This window comes from Octopus bimaculoides, chromosome Z (genome assembly GCF_046866305.1).
Source record: "Octopus bimaculoides isolate indiv1 chromosome Z, ASM4686630v1, whole genome shotgun sequence".
NCBI lineage: Eukaryota > Metazoa > Mollusca > Cephalopoda > Octopoda > Octopodidae > Octopus > Octopus bimaculoides.
Window position 1 is genome coordinate 5868958 of NC_142944.1, and position 14232 is coordinate 5883189.

At 35.1% G+C, this 14232-nt stretch overlaps 1 protein-coding gene across 3 annotated transcripts in view; it reads right to left on the minus strand.

Moving 5' to 3' along the window:
- Positions 1-14232, minus strand: part of LOC106876941 (cytokine-like nuclear factor N-PAC) — a 68643-nt gene that overhangs the window by 7851 nt on the left and 46560 nt on the right. For all 3 annotated transcript variants that reach the window (XM_014925718.3, XM_014925709.3, XM_089365446.1), the window contains 4 exons: positions 11301-11513; positions 10178-10288; positions 1717-1818; positions 175-337 (listed from right to left, as the gene is read on the minus strand). In XM_014925718.3, the coding sequence (XP_014781204.1) occupies positions 175-337; positions 1717-1818; positions 10178-10288; positions 11301-11513 (589 nt within the window). The remainder of the gene's footprint in view (positions 1-174; positions 338-1716; positions 1819-10177; positions 10289-11300; positions 11514-14232) is intronic.

Consider the following 14232-nt stretch of genomic DNA (forward strand, 5'->3'; position numbering starts at 1 on the left):
CGCATTGATTTTTTTTTATAGCAAAAGTTCCAGAACATAAATAAAAGAGGAAGGAATTAGTTTTACTCCCTTAGAATAGAGAGTTCATTATTTGCTTTAAAACATGTTAATTAGAGTGCTTTTCATTGGAACAGCTGTACAGAATGTTGTTAAAAGTGAAATTAAAAGTAATACCTAGAAAAAAAGATCTTTTCCCCATTGCTTCAAAACTAGAATGACAATCTTCATAAAGCTTCCTATCGCCAGAGGCAAGAATAACAAGTTGTCCTTCCAATGCTGGTACTCTGCTCCCACACACAGGAGCTTCAAGAAATCTCCCTCCTCTTAAAACAACAGCCTGTGAAGCAAATACAGAAAATTAAGAACAGACAATTAAAAGACGTTTTCTAAAGATTAGGTTTAATTAGGAAAGTATACTTTGTTTATTCAGAGTAAATATGAAATTCTTGTACAAAGTAAGATTGCAAACGTGAATAATATTCTAGTGTTCTGCATTCCTCCAACATAAACTGAATTTCTTAATGCAATTAAGTTTCAGTGAAAACTCATCACTTTGGTTCTTCATATAAATCATACAACTCAATATTAAAGTCATATTCTCAGCTGAGATGTCTGTGTCTTACAAGCTACCTGGCAACCCCACTGTTGTCATATACAAAGCACCCCTGCTGACATCACATGGAAAGCATCCAGTACACTATGTGAAGTGGCTGACATTAGGAAGGACATCCAACTGTAGAAATCATGCCAAAGCAGACAATTGGGAGCCTAGTGCATCCCTTGAACTCTTTGCCAGCCCTTGCCAAACTGTCCAACTCATGCCAACAGATGTTAAACGATGATGATGATTCAAATAGGGCAGTGAACGGATTATTTTACTGAGATATGAATCCATTACTAATGTGGAAATCTACTCTGAATTTGTAATTTTCTTTTCAATCAAACAAAGCTAATTTCAATTTATGTAATTTTTTTGCATGGTCAAAAAGTTCCTTTTGCAACCACATGATTTCAAGTTCAGTTCCAGGGTGTCACACCATGGAAAAGTGTCTTCTGCTACAGCCCTGGGCTGACCAATGCCTTTTTTTTTTTTTTTTTTTGCATCCCTTATAACTTTGCAGTTTAGCAAAGGAGTCACAAAAAATAAATACAAAAAAATAAACATTGAGGTTGATTTGTTCAACTAAACCTGTCAAAGAGGAGTCCCAGCAAGGCTTACATTTGAATGACTGAAACAAGTAAAAGATGAAATATCTCTCTTCTTGTTTCATTCAGTTCATCCAAATGACTTTAACTAAAACACAGTTGAATTATTCTTTTCTACTCTTGGCACAAAGTCTGAAATTTTTGGGAGGGGGTCAGTCAATTACATCGACCCCAGTACACAACTGGTACTTATTTCATCGACCCTGATAGGATGAAAGGCAAAGTCGACCTCAGCAGAATTTGAACTCAAAACGTAAAGACAGACGAAATACCGTTAAGCATTTCACCTAGCGTTCTAACGTTTCTGCCAGCTCGCCGCCTACACAGTTGAATTATTACAAGCAGGAAGAGAATGGCTATAAAAATAACTGTCCCAGCTATTCCCAAATATCTTGATAAAAAAAACAAAAACAAAGCTTTCAACACAAGCATGAAAAAGAAAAGTAGAAGTCCTTTCATATATCTAACAAGGTCTACACAATATTATAAAAAGTTAGACTGTAACAATACCTCTCTAACATCTTTGATTGTTTCTTCATCAATAGTAGACATTTCAACATAACCTTTCCCAGATGAAATTCCTTGAATCACACCACAATTACCAAACACAACCTGAAAATAAGCAATTCAGAAAAACAATAACAAACACTTCATAGAATCTTTGCTAACAGTTCCATCAACATAGAACAGTAATACATTTAAGATTACTTACATCAGGTCAAATGAAACAGATGTTAAGAATTAAGAGACTAATTAAATACTTTTTGAATGATTGTCAAGTCCATCAATTTTCCAGTTCAGTTCACAAATTCTCATACATATATATATATATATATATATATATAAATAATCGAAATCGTAATTGAACTATATTCGATGACTGGCACCTGTATCACTGGAGCACTAACAGCATCATCCAAGCCTGATCATTGCCAGAGCAGCTGTCTGGCTTCCGTGCCAGTGGCACGTAAATAGCACCATTTGAGCGTGATCATCACCAGCGTTGCCTTACTGGCACTTTAGAAAACATTCGAGCGATGTCGTTGCCAGTGCTGCTGGACTGGCTCCTGTGCAGGTGGCATGTAAAAAACACCTTTCTGAGCGTGGCCGTTGCCAGTACCTCCTGACTGGCCCTCTTACCGGTGGCACGTAAAAGCACCCACTACACTCTCTGAGTGGTTGGCGTTAGGAAAGGCATCCAGCTGTAGAAACTCTGTCAGATCAGATTGGAGCCTGGTGCAGCCATCTGGTTTCACCAGTCCTCAGTCAAATCATCCAACCCATGCTAGCATGGAAAGCAGACGTTAAACGAGGATGATGATATATATAAATGTGTGTGTGTGTGTAGAGAGAGAGAGAGAGAGAGAGAGAGAGAGAGAGAGAGAGAGAGAGAGAGAGAGAGAGAGAGAGAGAGAGAGAGAGAGAGAGAGATGTGAATGACACCAGAGTTGTCTGTTTTATTTTCTCTTGCCAAATTGTTTGCATTTCTCAATATCATCTTCAACAGGAAATTTATTTTAAAAGAAATAACTTATTACACAAAGTAAACAAAATGCACATAGCCATTCAAAAATTTGTCTACAGAAAACTTAAATAAATATTTTTTCATTCTATTGTTTACCTTATAAGAAATGTCATAACAATAGATGACAGACACTTCTTTTTCATAACTAGAAAGTTATGTGAAAACAGAGTTGTGGTGGTGGTCATTTATCATAATGCCAATACATTGGTAAACAGCCAGATGACATTTCTTATTAAAATGAAATATTACATTTTTAAAGGTGTAGATCAGTGGTTCTCAACCCTTTTCCCCCTATGGGACTCCTTTGATTCCTATTTTACTTTCCAGGACCCTTGTACCCATTCAATGTTTTAAAAAATCCTATTACATTTTTACAATTAAATTAATATTAGGAATTGTATAAAATCTGTTTCTTTGTAACTCTCTTTCAAATGCATATTTTTTAAACGACAGTTTGCAGAAATGTGTAGATTACATGATATGCTGTTTCAAACATATAAATCTGAAGAACAGAGTTTACAAAATGCTGAAGTTATGGAAATTAATGATAACAAACTGTGGATAGGGAAGGACAATTTCCAAAAGATTTTCTCCCTACTTAATTTCATCAATATAATTGTAAAGCTATATAACCTTGATAACATATCTGGAAGTAAAAAAAAAAAACCAACAACCCACTTTTCTGAAAGCTATCAGGAAACAAAGTTGGGAGCAGCACCAATCTATAGAAAGGCCTAACTATCATTCTATCTCAATCTATCAATTTGCCTATTTCTTTTAGTCTTCCCAATACATAAAAAGATTCAGATTCACATGGATATTTGCCTACTTCAGTTTCTTCGCTTCCCATCATTTCAGAAAAATAGCTGAAGGACTCTTACAAACATTATCAAGAAATCTGCTACAGTCATTTTCATAAAAGCAAGTAAAATCACTGGCATTGATGTAGGGCATAATTTGCTGACCCCCACCCCTAAAAGACATATACTTGCCCTGTTGAAATACAAAAGTCAAAGTTCAAAAAGTGGCATTTATTGCACCACTCATGTTAATTTTAAGTTGAGAATCCTTTATTCATGAAAATTTTTGCTCAAATCAGTTTATTACATCCAGACTATTTTGCAGATGTCCAAATTAAGGAATTATCAAATTTCCTTCTGAAAATGTTATCTAACATACATCCCTCCATTGTTAGCACTTCCTATTTAGGAAGTGTTATCCACCATGTGGTGTACAGAAACAAAAGCAGATAAAAATTAGCATGCAGTTTATTCAATTAAAAATGTTTTTTTTTTTTTAAATTCAAATGTCATTTACATAAAAAACATCCAGTCCGCACTGTAAAATGGTTGGCATTTGGAAGGGCATCCAGCTGTAAAAACCATGTCAAAACTGACCTTGCATGTGCTGGTGCCAGGTAAAAAGCACTGAGTCCACTCTGCAGAATGGTTGGTGTTAGGAAGAGCATCCAGCCATAAAAACCCTGCCAAAACAGACGAAGGAGCCTAGAGTAGTCTTCTACTTGGCCAGTTCCTGTCAAACCATCCAACCCATGACTGCATGGAAGACAGATGTTGAATGATGAGGAATTATATATCACAAGCAGAAGGACTCGGTTTCACTGGGGTTATAAACTCATAGCCTTAACACAGTATTCTTTGCGTGTAGTGTAATTTGACACGTTCCTTCTAGGTAAATATTTTGTAAAGGATTTTTTAAGTGCATTCAACATGTCTGACCTCCAAACTGTAAGCCACTTTTTCCCAGAAAAGAAAGAGGGGGAGGGATGGTGATGACCTCGGAGTTTCCCACCAATGGAGTTTTGTTTTTCTTTTCCAGGTTATTTTGCATACTTTCAATGAATGTGACATCAAAATCATGCATAAACGGCTCCTTTCCCCCAGAAAAGGAAAGATTTGGCTGCTATTTCTAGCACGCCCTGCTACCACAAAACATCTATTTATGATAAAGGATCCACTGATATTTCACTGTGAAATAATTTTTTGACCCCTCCTTCCCTTTCTTTTCCGGAAAAAAGAGGCTTGGAGAGAATGATAGAGTAAGAGATAAAAAGAGAGGAAGTACAATGAGAAGTTAGATATGGAACACACCTCCCAAATATGGTACAGATTCATGCAGTTGTTTTCATGTGAAAAGCAAACACACACATAGTTAGATAGTTAGACAGACAGACAGATAGATAGTCATAGTTGCTACGTCAGACATACACGTATGCGTCTAGCTAGCTGTAGTTGCTTTGTCAGTACTGGAAGTTGATGTTGAAAAACCATTTTAAAGAAGTTAATCTTATATAAACAATATTATTTATTTCAATAAGAAAATAAAATGAAGACCCTATTATGTATCCAAGTTCAAATTATTCATGCATCTCAAGTATGGAAGCAATTCACACTGCCGTTTTCGCATGAAAAGCAAATACACACAGGTCTATTTTATATAACAGATTAGTTCCTTAGGTACTAATGACAGAAACTTGTGTTTATCCAAATTTCTCCTTTGCTCTGTTTCTCAAAACTAGTAATACTACTAACTATAGTAGTAAACCAGTAAACTGGGAGCAAATTGAATGATGATAATCTACAGGGAGCTCTTACTCAACTGTAGAATTTATAATCTAGCTGCACACAGATTATGTTTGTGTGTACATACATATAGACCACAGTCTGCTATGTGTCACTAAAAAGGAAAACTATAATTGATATATATATATACATATATATATATATATATATATATATATATATATATATATATACACACACACACACACACACACATACATATAAAAATACACACACAGTACAATAACAGGAATATAATCAGTAACATCCATCTCTTGTTAGTTTGTATTATTCCTTTTTCTGGTATCTGATGCTGAAGAGGAGATAACCACTTCAAAATGCATGCAGCCTTCACTTTGGTTAGAGAAGGTGCTTTTAACAAACTTGGTGTGTTTACTCTCATTTGTTTACAGTAAGTTTTCCCATAACAAAATAGAGTGAATGGTCTTCTTACAGGTTTGAGTGTGTTCCAAGCATATTTAAACAAGTAACAAGTCTGTGTGTGTGTAATACACATACACAAGTACATTGTAGTAGGCACATGAACGCAGTGTTGTGAGTAAGCAAATACTTAAATCAGTTCAAGTGTATTTGGGATATATTTGACCTGTGTAATGGCCATATTCACAGTCATTTTAGGGTGCCCTCTAGTAGGGTGTAGAGTGCATTTCTAGCTTCTTGTATTCCAAAAACGAGAAAACCCTGAAATGATTGGAAGATTTTACTTCCTTGTAATAAATCAATATCAAAACATAACCGGATTGTGTGACTCGGGCCTGGGATAGAACAATATGTTTATAATAGGCATGAGAAAGCAGGGTTGTAAGTAAACAAACATTTAGGTTTGTTCAAATAGGTTTGGAATATATTTCGCCTGTAATTCACTGCTGTTTGCTGCTGAGAAAAATTCTTACCATAGGCAATAAACACCAAAAGTCATTTCAAGGTGTCCTCTGGTAGAGTGGTGAATGCATTTCTACACACATACATCCACATACATATACACATACACACAAACATGTATACATGCACACCTATGTATCTTAACTTATACATAGAAGGGATGGATGGCTATGAACAACTAGGAAGACAGACAAACTTGAAGCAAACTTGGAGTAAAGAGGGTAAGTGATTGATGAGGTTGTGCACGGCAATGGAAAGACTTTGACAAACCTAGTTGATTGACCGACCAAACAATTCATTAGTTAGTTGGTCAAATAGTTAACTAATTGACAAATAAATAAGTGAAACAGAACCAATGTGCATTTATTATTGGCATGCTTTAACACATGGGTTCAAATCAAGAATCTTGGAAACCAAATTCAAAAGCGAAATATATATATATATCAGCTAAAAAATTCACACGCCATGCAGACTTTTAAACTAGCCCCTGCAAAGGGCTAATTGAGATTGCAGCCCAAAACTAAAGAGAGCTAAATAGCATGACTATATGTTCCAGTGGTGTTCAATCAGAAGTTAAGGACGGATGAGAATTAATTCTGTAATGCAATCATTCTTTTTTATTGTTCCAGTCCTAAGTTGAATTCCTATTGTTGGCCAATCTGTCCCAAAGTTCTTATCTCAATGAAGCGAATGTCATTTTATCTACCTTGTTGACCTCTGATGTCTTCCAGCAAACGCCAACCAAGATGGCATGAATCAGCCAAGCTTTACCTGCTAGAAATAGCAACCTAAATGCTTTTTAAATCAGATCCCGATACTGGATGTTCAAGAACCAAATGAAGGGCAGATTTTCAATCCTAGGATCATCCAGATTCCAAAAAGATATAATATAGCACCTTAACTCTTTAGCATTCTAACTTTTATTGCTATCTCCTCTTTTATTTCTCCAAAGTTAGCAGTTTCGTATTTTAACCTTTCCAAACAAGTTGTAGTACACCTGAGCAATGTATTTCATAAAATTATTGTTATTATTAAACAAAGCTAACATCCTTAAATGGATGTAAAAGTTAGTATTCATGAATGTCAATACAAATGAGCTAAAAGAAAAAGGTGTGCAAGAGAGGAGGGTTCAGTGGTATATATATATATGGAGGATGACTGTTGCATACCAAAGTGCTAAGCACTCCAAGTTAGTGGAAGCTGTGGAAGAGAAAGGCCAAATATGACTTTGGATGAAATGGTGATGGCTGACCAGAAGATGCTAAAGGTGATTCTGGTGCTACAGAAGACCCATGGAAAAACACAAGTAGAAGAATGGTTAAGAAGCAATAACATGACTACTACTCACCCACCTTCCTCTACAGGCTTTTCTTTCGCTGCCCACTTACCATAGTTTCTGTGCCTCCCCAACATTGCATTTCAGCTTTCTCCCTCTAACTTACCTACACATTCCTCTTTCCTTCAATAACTTTTTGGATTCCTCTCCCCCTTAGCCTATTGCCTCCTTCCTGTCCTTTCCCCTCACACCTTATTCTCATCCTTTCTAATGTTGGATAGTCTTAGACACCCTCTACATAACCCACCCAAATTTTCAACAATTCTATCCTTCGCCACCTTCCTTCCCTCTTACCATTTCTCATCCATTCACCTAAGTTCATCGCCCACTCTCTCTCCTGTTCTCTCTTAATTATGGAGAATGGAATTAGCAGCCAGGAACGACTTTAAAGATGTAATGTCAGGCAATAACTAAACAAACTGCACCTTAGTTTACTTCAAAACTAGTGTCACTGGCACCTAAAATTGTCACTCAAAGTTCACTATCAACATCCTCACTTGTCATATTTCTTATGAAAGGCTTTTATTGATGTATCAAACAAAGAAAGTGGAAGATTTCATCAAGGTATCCCTTTCAACAAAAAACAATAAAAAAACATCAAGGTAAATAATGAGTAGTTTTCTTCTTTTTTTTTTAATACTAAAAATAATAATGTGCATATGTAGTTGTAAGTGACATAACTAAAAAATAGATACTACCAAAAACGGAGGAAAAGAAAGATGTTGGTAATAATTTAAGAGCAATGGAAACAAACATCAAACAAATTTTTTAAATGTTTTCCCTTGATCTTTTTTTGCAGCTTATGTCACAATTTACAAGAAAACTGTTACTCCTAACACAAGCAACATACACACAGATGCTAAAATCTCAATACACAGAACAAAGGTGACTACTCTCTATTGCCCCATGTGCCAATCAGTTTGTTGAGCAAATTAAATGGAGAAAATTGCAGGATGCTCCCACCCCACAAAAAATACTCAAATCCTAAAGTTATTTCTGGACTAAGAACAATTCATTTGAATCTGACGGATCAACACCAGACATCAAGTGCAAACAGAAAAAATAGATAGAAAGCTCTGGTTATCCCCAAAGCCTCTATCATCAGATGATAACCGGTGCATTCAACGTGATATGGCCGTAAGCTATTTAATTCACTGACAAGATCATCAAATAAGTTGTCACTCACAGAATGGTTAGCTACCACTTATCAAAGTTTCAACGTGAAAACTGAGGTTGGGGGTGGGTAAATTTCAACAATACATGGGCCAATGTTAATAGCAAACATTACAGAAGGTAAAGAAATAACAGAGGGAGGGATTAAAGTTTTCTCCCTTAGATTAAGAGTTCATAACTTCCTTTAATACAAATGGGGAGGAATCACAATTTGTAGTTTCAGTTAGTATTAGATAGACATGGCATCATGCAGACTAATGTTTTACTGGATGTTAATGAGTTAAACATTAAAGAGCAAATGTGAAAAAGGGATTTCAAAATGCAATCAACATAACTGAATTAACTAATTATATGAGTGGAACTGTGTGAAAACTGAAATATTGTAATGCAGTGTAAAATAATTATAAAAGAAGTGGATCTCTGTCTGTCTGTCTGTCTTACACAACATCTATTAGAGGGAGAAAAAGAAGAAAATGTTGAACGAAATACAGTGCAAGTGTGAGAAAGAAATAGTGTGTATGTGTGTGTACGTGAAAGATAGAGAGATAGGTAGTGTTGTCACCATAGTAACTAATGCGAGTTTTGATTAAAAACATGGCAATTTTAAGTGCAACTCTTTCAACACAAGGCAACACAGCTTAAAAGAAAATCTTTCATTATATAACAATATAGTGATTTTTTTTTTGTTCGCGTATGCGTATATTTCTGTGTTTCTGTATGTCTTTCCACATAGAGACAATGCAATGCAACACCTTCAAAAAAGAAAATGAAAAAGAAACACTTTCACTATATAACAATAAAGTTATTTTTTTGGTTGTTAGTTTGTGTGTATCTTTCAACATAAACACAACACATGCTTTAAAAATGACATTCACAATAACAAGAGGTGGTTGTTGAGAAAGAAATTCAGTGAGAGAGAATTTGTGTGAAAGACAGAATTTGTTTCAAGACAAAAACAGGTTGTTGTTGTTGAGAGAGAAATACTGTGAGAGAGTGCATGTGTGAAAGATAGATAGATAGGTAGACTGTTGTCACCATAGTAACTAACGAGACTTTTACTATATAACAGTCTACTATTAAAAGAAGGTATGCGCGTGATTAACAAATATTTTTACTGGAAGTGAAGTTATGGGTAAAGATTTAGTTTTGGAGTAAGAACAATTGTTAACGAATACTATCTTAACCCTTTAGCATTCAGATGACTATCAAATGTAATGCTTATTTATTTTGTTTTCAATTAATTTACCTATTATCATGCAGCTTTGAGATTTTGATGATATGATTGCTTAATTTTAGAATGAGATTGTAGATTGAGAGGCCACACCAAACTGGTAAAATATTTGCTTTACAAAACTAGTCTAAATCCAAGGATTATTTTAGGATTGAATTAAAATACAATATTTTTTAGTCAGCAAAGTAGATACAAAAGTATGAAGTATAAAATAAACTTACATCTTTCACAGCTGCAGTATCAGATATACAAGAAATGGTAATGTCACAAGCATGTACAACATCTGCAGGTGTGTTTTTCTTTAAGGCACCTTCTTTAATAAAATCCCGACACTGAAGAGAATTTAGAAACAAAAATGTAACAAACAGAAAAATAAAATACATGCTGAAATTAATGTAGGAAATGGTTTGGGCTGTTAGGGGAAAACTATAAATTATTTTCATACACAGAGTGCTGACAAGCAATGCATATTATCAAGTAAATTTATTTTTTAGAAAGGTTTTGCAAAAGCTTATAAATAATAACTGTTTCTGATTTTGGAGGGGGTAAATTGATTACATATTTAACTGGTACTAATTGAATCAACTCTGAAAGGATGAAAAGCAGAGTTGGCTTCAGTGGAATTTGAATACAGAACATAAAACATGAGGCATTTTCTCCAACATGGTAATGATTCTGTCAGTTTACCATCTTAATACTAATAATTCTTTCTACTATAGGCACAAGGACTAAAATTTGGGGGGAGGAAGCTAATCGATTACATCAACCCCAACTGGTGCTTATTTATCAACTCTGAAAGGATGAAAGGCAAAGCTGAACTCAGAAAATAAAAAGCCAGAAGAAATGTCACTAAGCATTGCCTGGCATGGTAACAATCCTGCTAGCTCACTGCCTTATTATTAATATTAAATCAGCATTGCTTGGAACTGCAAGAATTCTTAGCAGGGTTCTTGAAGCATGACCAGTAAACAAGTGTCCCCTTAGTCTTCTGGCTGTGGACAGCTGACCCTTTCCATCATACCCAGCAATATAAGCTATGAGTTTTGATATAATAATAATAATCCTTTCTATTATAGACACAAGCCTGAAATTTGGAGGAGGGGACTAGTTGATCATATCGGCCTCAGTGTTTCACTGGTACTTAATTTATTGACCCCAAAAGGATGAAAAGCGAAGTTGACTTTGGTGGAATTTGAACTCAAAACATTAGGATGGACAAAATGTCACTAAGTGTTTTGCCAGCTCACCATCTTAATAATAATAATAATAATAATAATAATAATAATAATAATAATAATAAATAATAATAATAAGTAAATAAACAAATAGAGACAACAAAAATACCTTAGTTGAGGTTCGATTCCAGACAGTAACCTCATGGCCAGAGCGTATTAAATTCATCACCATTCCTTGCCCCATGATCCCCAAACCAAGGAAACCAATTTTCAATTTTGTAGGATAAACATTTGTATTAACTGAAGAAATAGACCTTGAAAGAAGAGTCTCTTCAATCTGTGTGGCAGATGATACAGACTTCACTGGTAACTGTGTTGATTCCTGAAAGAGGGATTTCAAATATTCAACAGTAAATAAGAAATTAGAGTATACTTAAAAAAAAAAATTAATCAAATATTTTAACCCATTAGCAATCAGATTATTCAGTCAAATGTAATGGTTATTTATTTACGTTGCTTGAACTTGCTAATACATCATCTTTTTGCAATCAGAGTTTGATGATATGCTTGTTTATTTTTTGTATGATATTGTAGGGTAGGTGTGAGAGGCTAAATATGGCCAGTTTGAACATAATATATTTGGGCTGGATCTGGCTGGTTTAAATGCTAAAGGGTTACATTTCCTTTTTAAGTACACTTTTTTTAATGCTTCATTTTCTATCCTGCAAGTTACTTGGCGGCCTCACTAGTGCCAGTGGCACAAAGAAAAAGCATCCAGTGCACACTGTAAAATGGTTGGAATCAAAAAAGCATCAAATCATAGAAACTATGTAAAAGCTGATATTGGAGCTGAGATCTGCAGCTCCTGACATCCTGTTAAACCATCCAACCTATACCAGTATGAAAAACGTTAAAGGAAGATAATGATGACCTTTGCCAGTTTCTTATTCTCGAAATCCAAATATTAACCCTAGATTCTAAACACTAAGCTGTAAAATTTAACTTTGCCTTAAAATACTAACCCATAATCCCCGATTTTAAACCCTAACCATATTCTATTTCTAAAATCATAATTTCCTGCATTTAAAACAGAATTCTGAAGAAATTTCCCGAGAAAACAATTAAAAGATGAAAATGTTACTGTTGGTGGCAACCTCCCCAACGAAGAAGGGGAAGAATAACAGGAAATAAATAGTTACATAAAAATTTTGAAAAGAGCTGTTTTTATTTGCAAAATGTAGTTATCTCTGATACTTAAAACCCAAAAATCCAAAGACAGCTTTTGAAATGCACATACAAGTTACACATACATATAAACACAAAGAGATAAAATTACCATTTCCATCAGACATACACACCCTCACTCTTTCCAGAGGTACATGGCTAAATGGTTAGGATGTTGCAACCATGATCATTAAGATTGTAGTTTCAATTCCCAGAATGGGCAATATGTTGGGTTATTGAACAAAAAAACTCCCTTTCTTATTGAACTTAGTCCATTGAGCTGGGCAAAAATGAATAATTCTGTGAACGGCCAGTATTCCATCTAGTGAAGGATTATATATAAGCCACAGAATCTAGCAAACCAGCCTTATGAACCTAAGGCTTGGGAAGGACCTTTGATCCTTTTGATAGATCTTTGTTGCAGATGTTTCATGCTAGCTGTTATATATAATGAAATGTGAGAAGATAGGATGAAAAGATATATAGGCACATACCTGAGCATATATATATATATATATATATATATATATATATATATATATATATATATATATATATATATATATATATATATATATATATATATATATATATATATTTATATATATACACACACACACACATACATATAAGAGGGATTAAAACAAAGTGGACATACATTATGCTAGAAGACCACCACCTGTGGTCTGACCACTAAGAAAAGATTGTTGTTTGTGATTAATCTTTATATTTTGTATCTTTTCATTTGTCTTGCTTGCTTATGTCCTGGCGTTTGCTAAATTTTCTTGAGAACAATCTTTTCTTAGTGGTCAGACCATAGGTGGTGGTCTTCTAGCATAATGGATGTCCACTTAGTGGTCATCCCTCTTATATGTATAACCTTGAGAGTTGATTTGATATATGGAAACTGAAAGAAACCTTGTTGTTCTTTTTTGTATGTGTGGGTGTGTGGCACAAAAAAAGGCATCCAATACACATTGTAAAGTGGTTGGTACTAGGAAAGGACATCCAACCATAGAAACCATGCCAAAAGCTGATGGGTGCAACCCTGTGGCTCACTGGGACCTGTCAGACTCTCCATCCCGTGTCAGCATGGGAAACTCACATTAAATCAGATGATTATGATGATGATATTTGCACACACACACACACACACACATAGGTGCATGCACACATTGTATGTGCGTGTGTGTTGGCATGTCTTTGAATGTATATCTATATAAAGAACTATATATGTATACATGTATATATTCATGCATATTACATCATTAGCATCCTCATTTAACATCCACTTTCCCGTGTTTGCATGGGTCAGATGGAAATTTATTGAGGCAGATTTTCCACAGGTAATATTTATCCATGGCCAGACATGTTTCCACAGAATATTGGAGATGAAGGACATTTCCCATTTACAATTATCACATTATGCCAAGGCAAAGACAGTAACACATACATGTGCGTGTATGAGTGATGATGATGATGATGATGTGTGTGTGTGTATGACAGGTTTCTTCCAGCTTATATCTACCAAATCCACTTAGAAGGCTTTGGTTAGCCTGTAGTTATAATAGAAGACACTTGCCTAAAGTGTCACACAGTGAGTGGACTAGAAACCATGTGGTCTGCATGTATAATGTGGCCTACATGCATAATACATGCGCACATTGCACATGAGAATGCTGAAAGTTAGTTTTTTAAAAAAAGACTATTTCCTAGGCAGGCAGGTAGGCAGGCAGGCAGGCAGAGAGAGAGAGAGAGAGAGAGAGAGAGAGAGAGAGAGAGAGAGAGAGAGAAAGAGAGAGAGAGAGTGAGAGAGAGAGAAAGAGAGAGAGAGAGAGAAAGAGAGAGAGAGTAATGTAACCTTTGGCAAGCAAAGA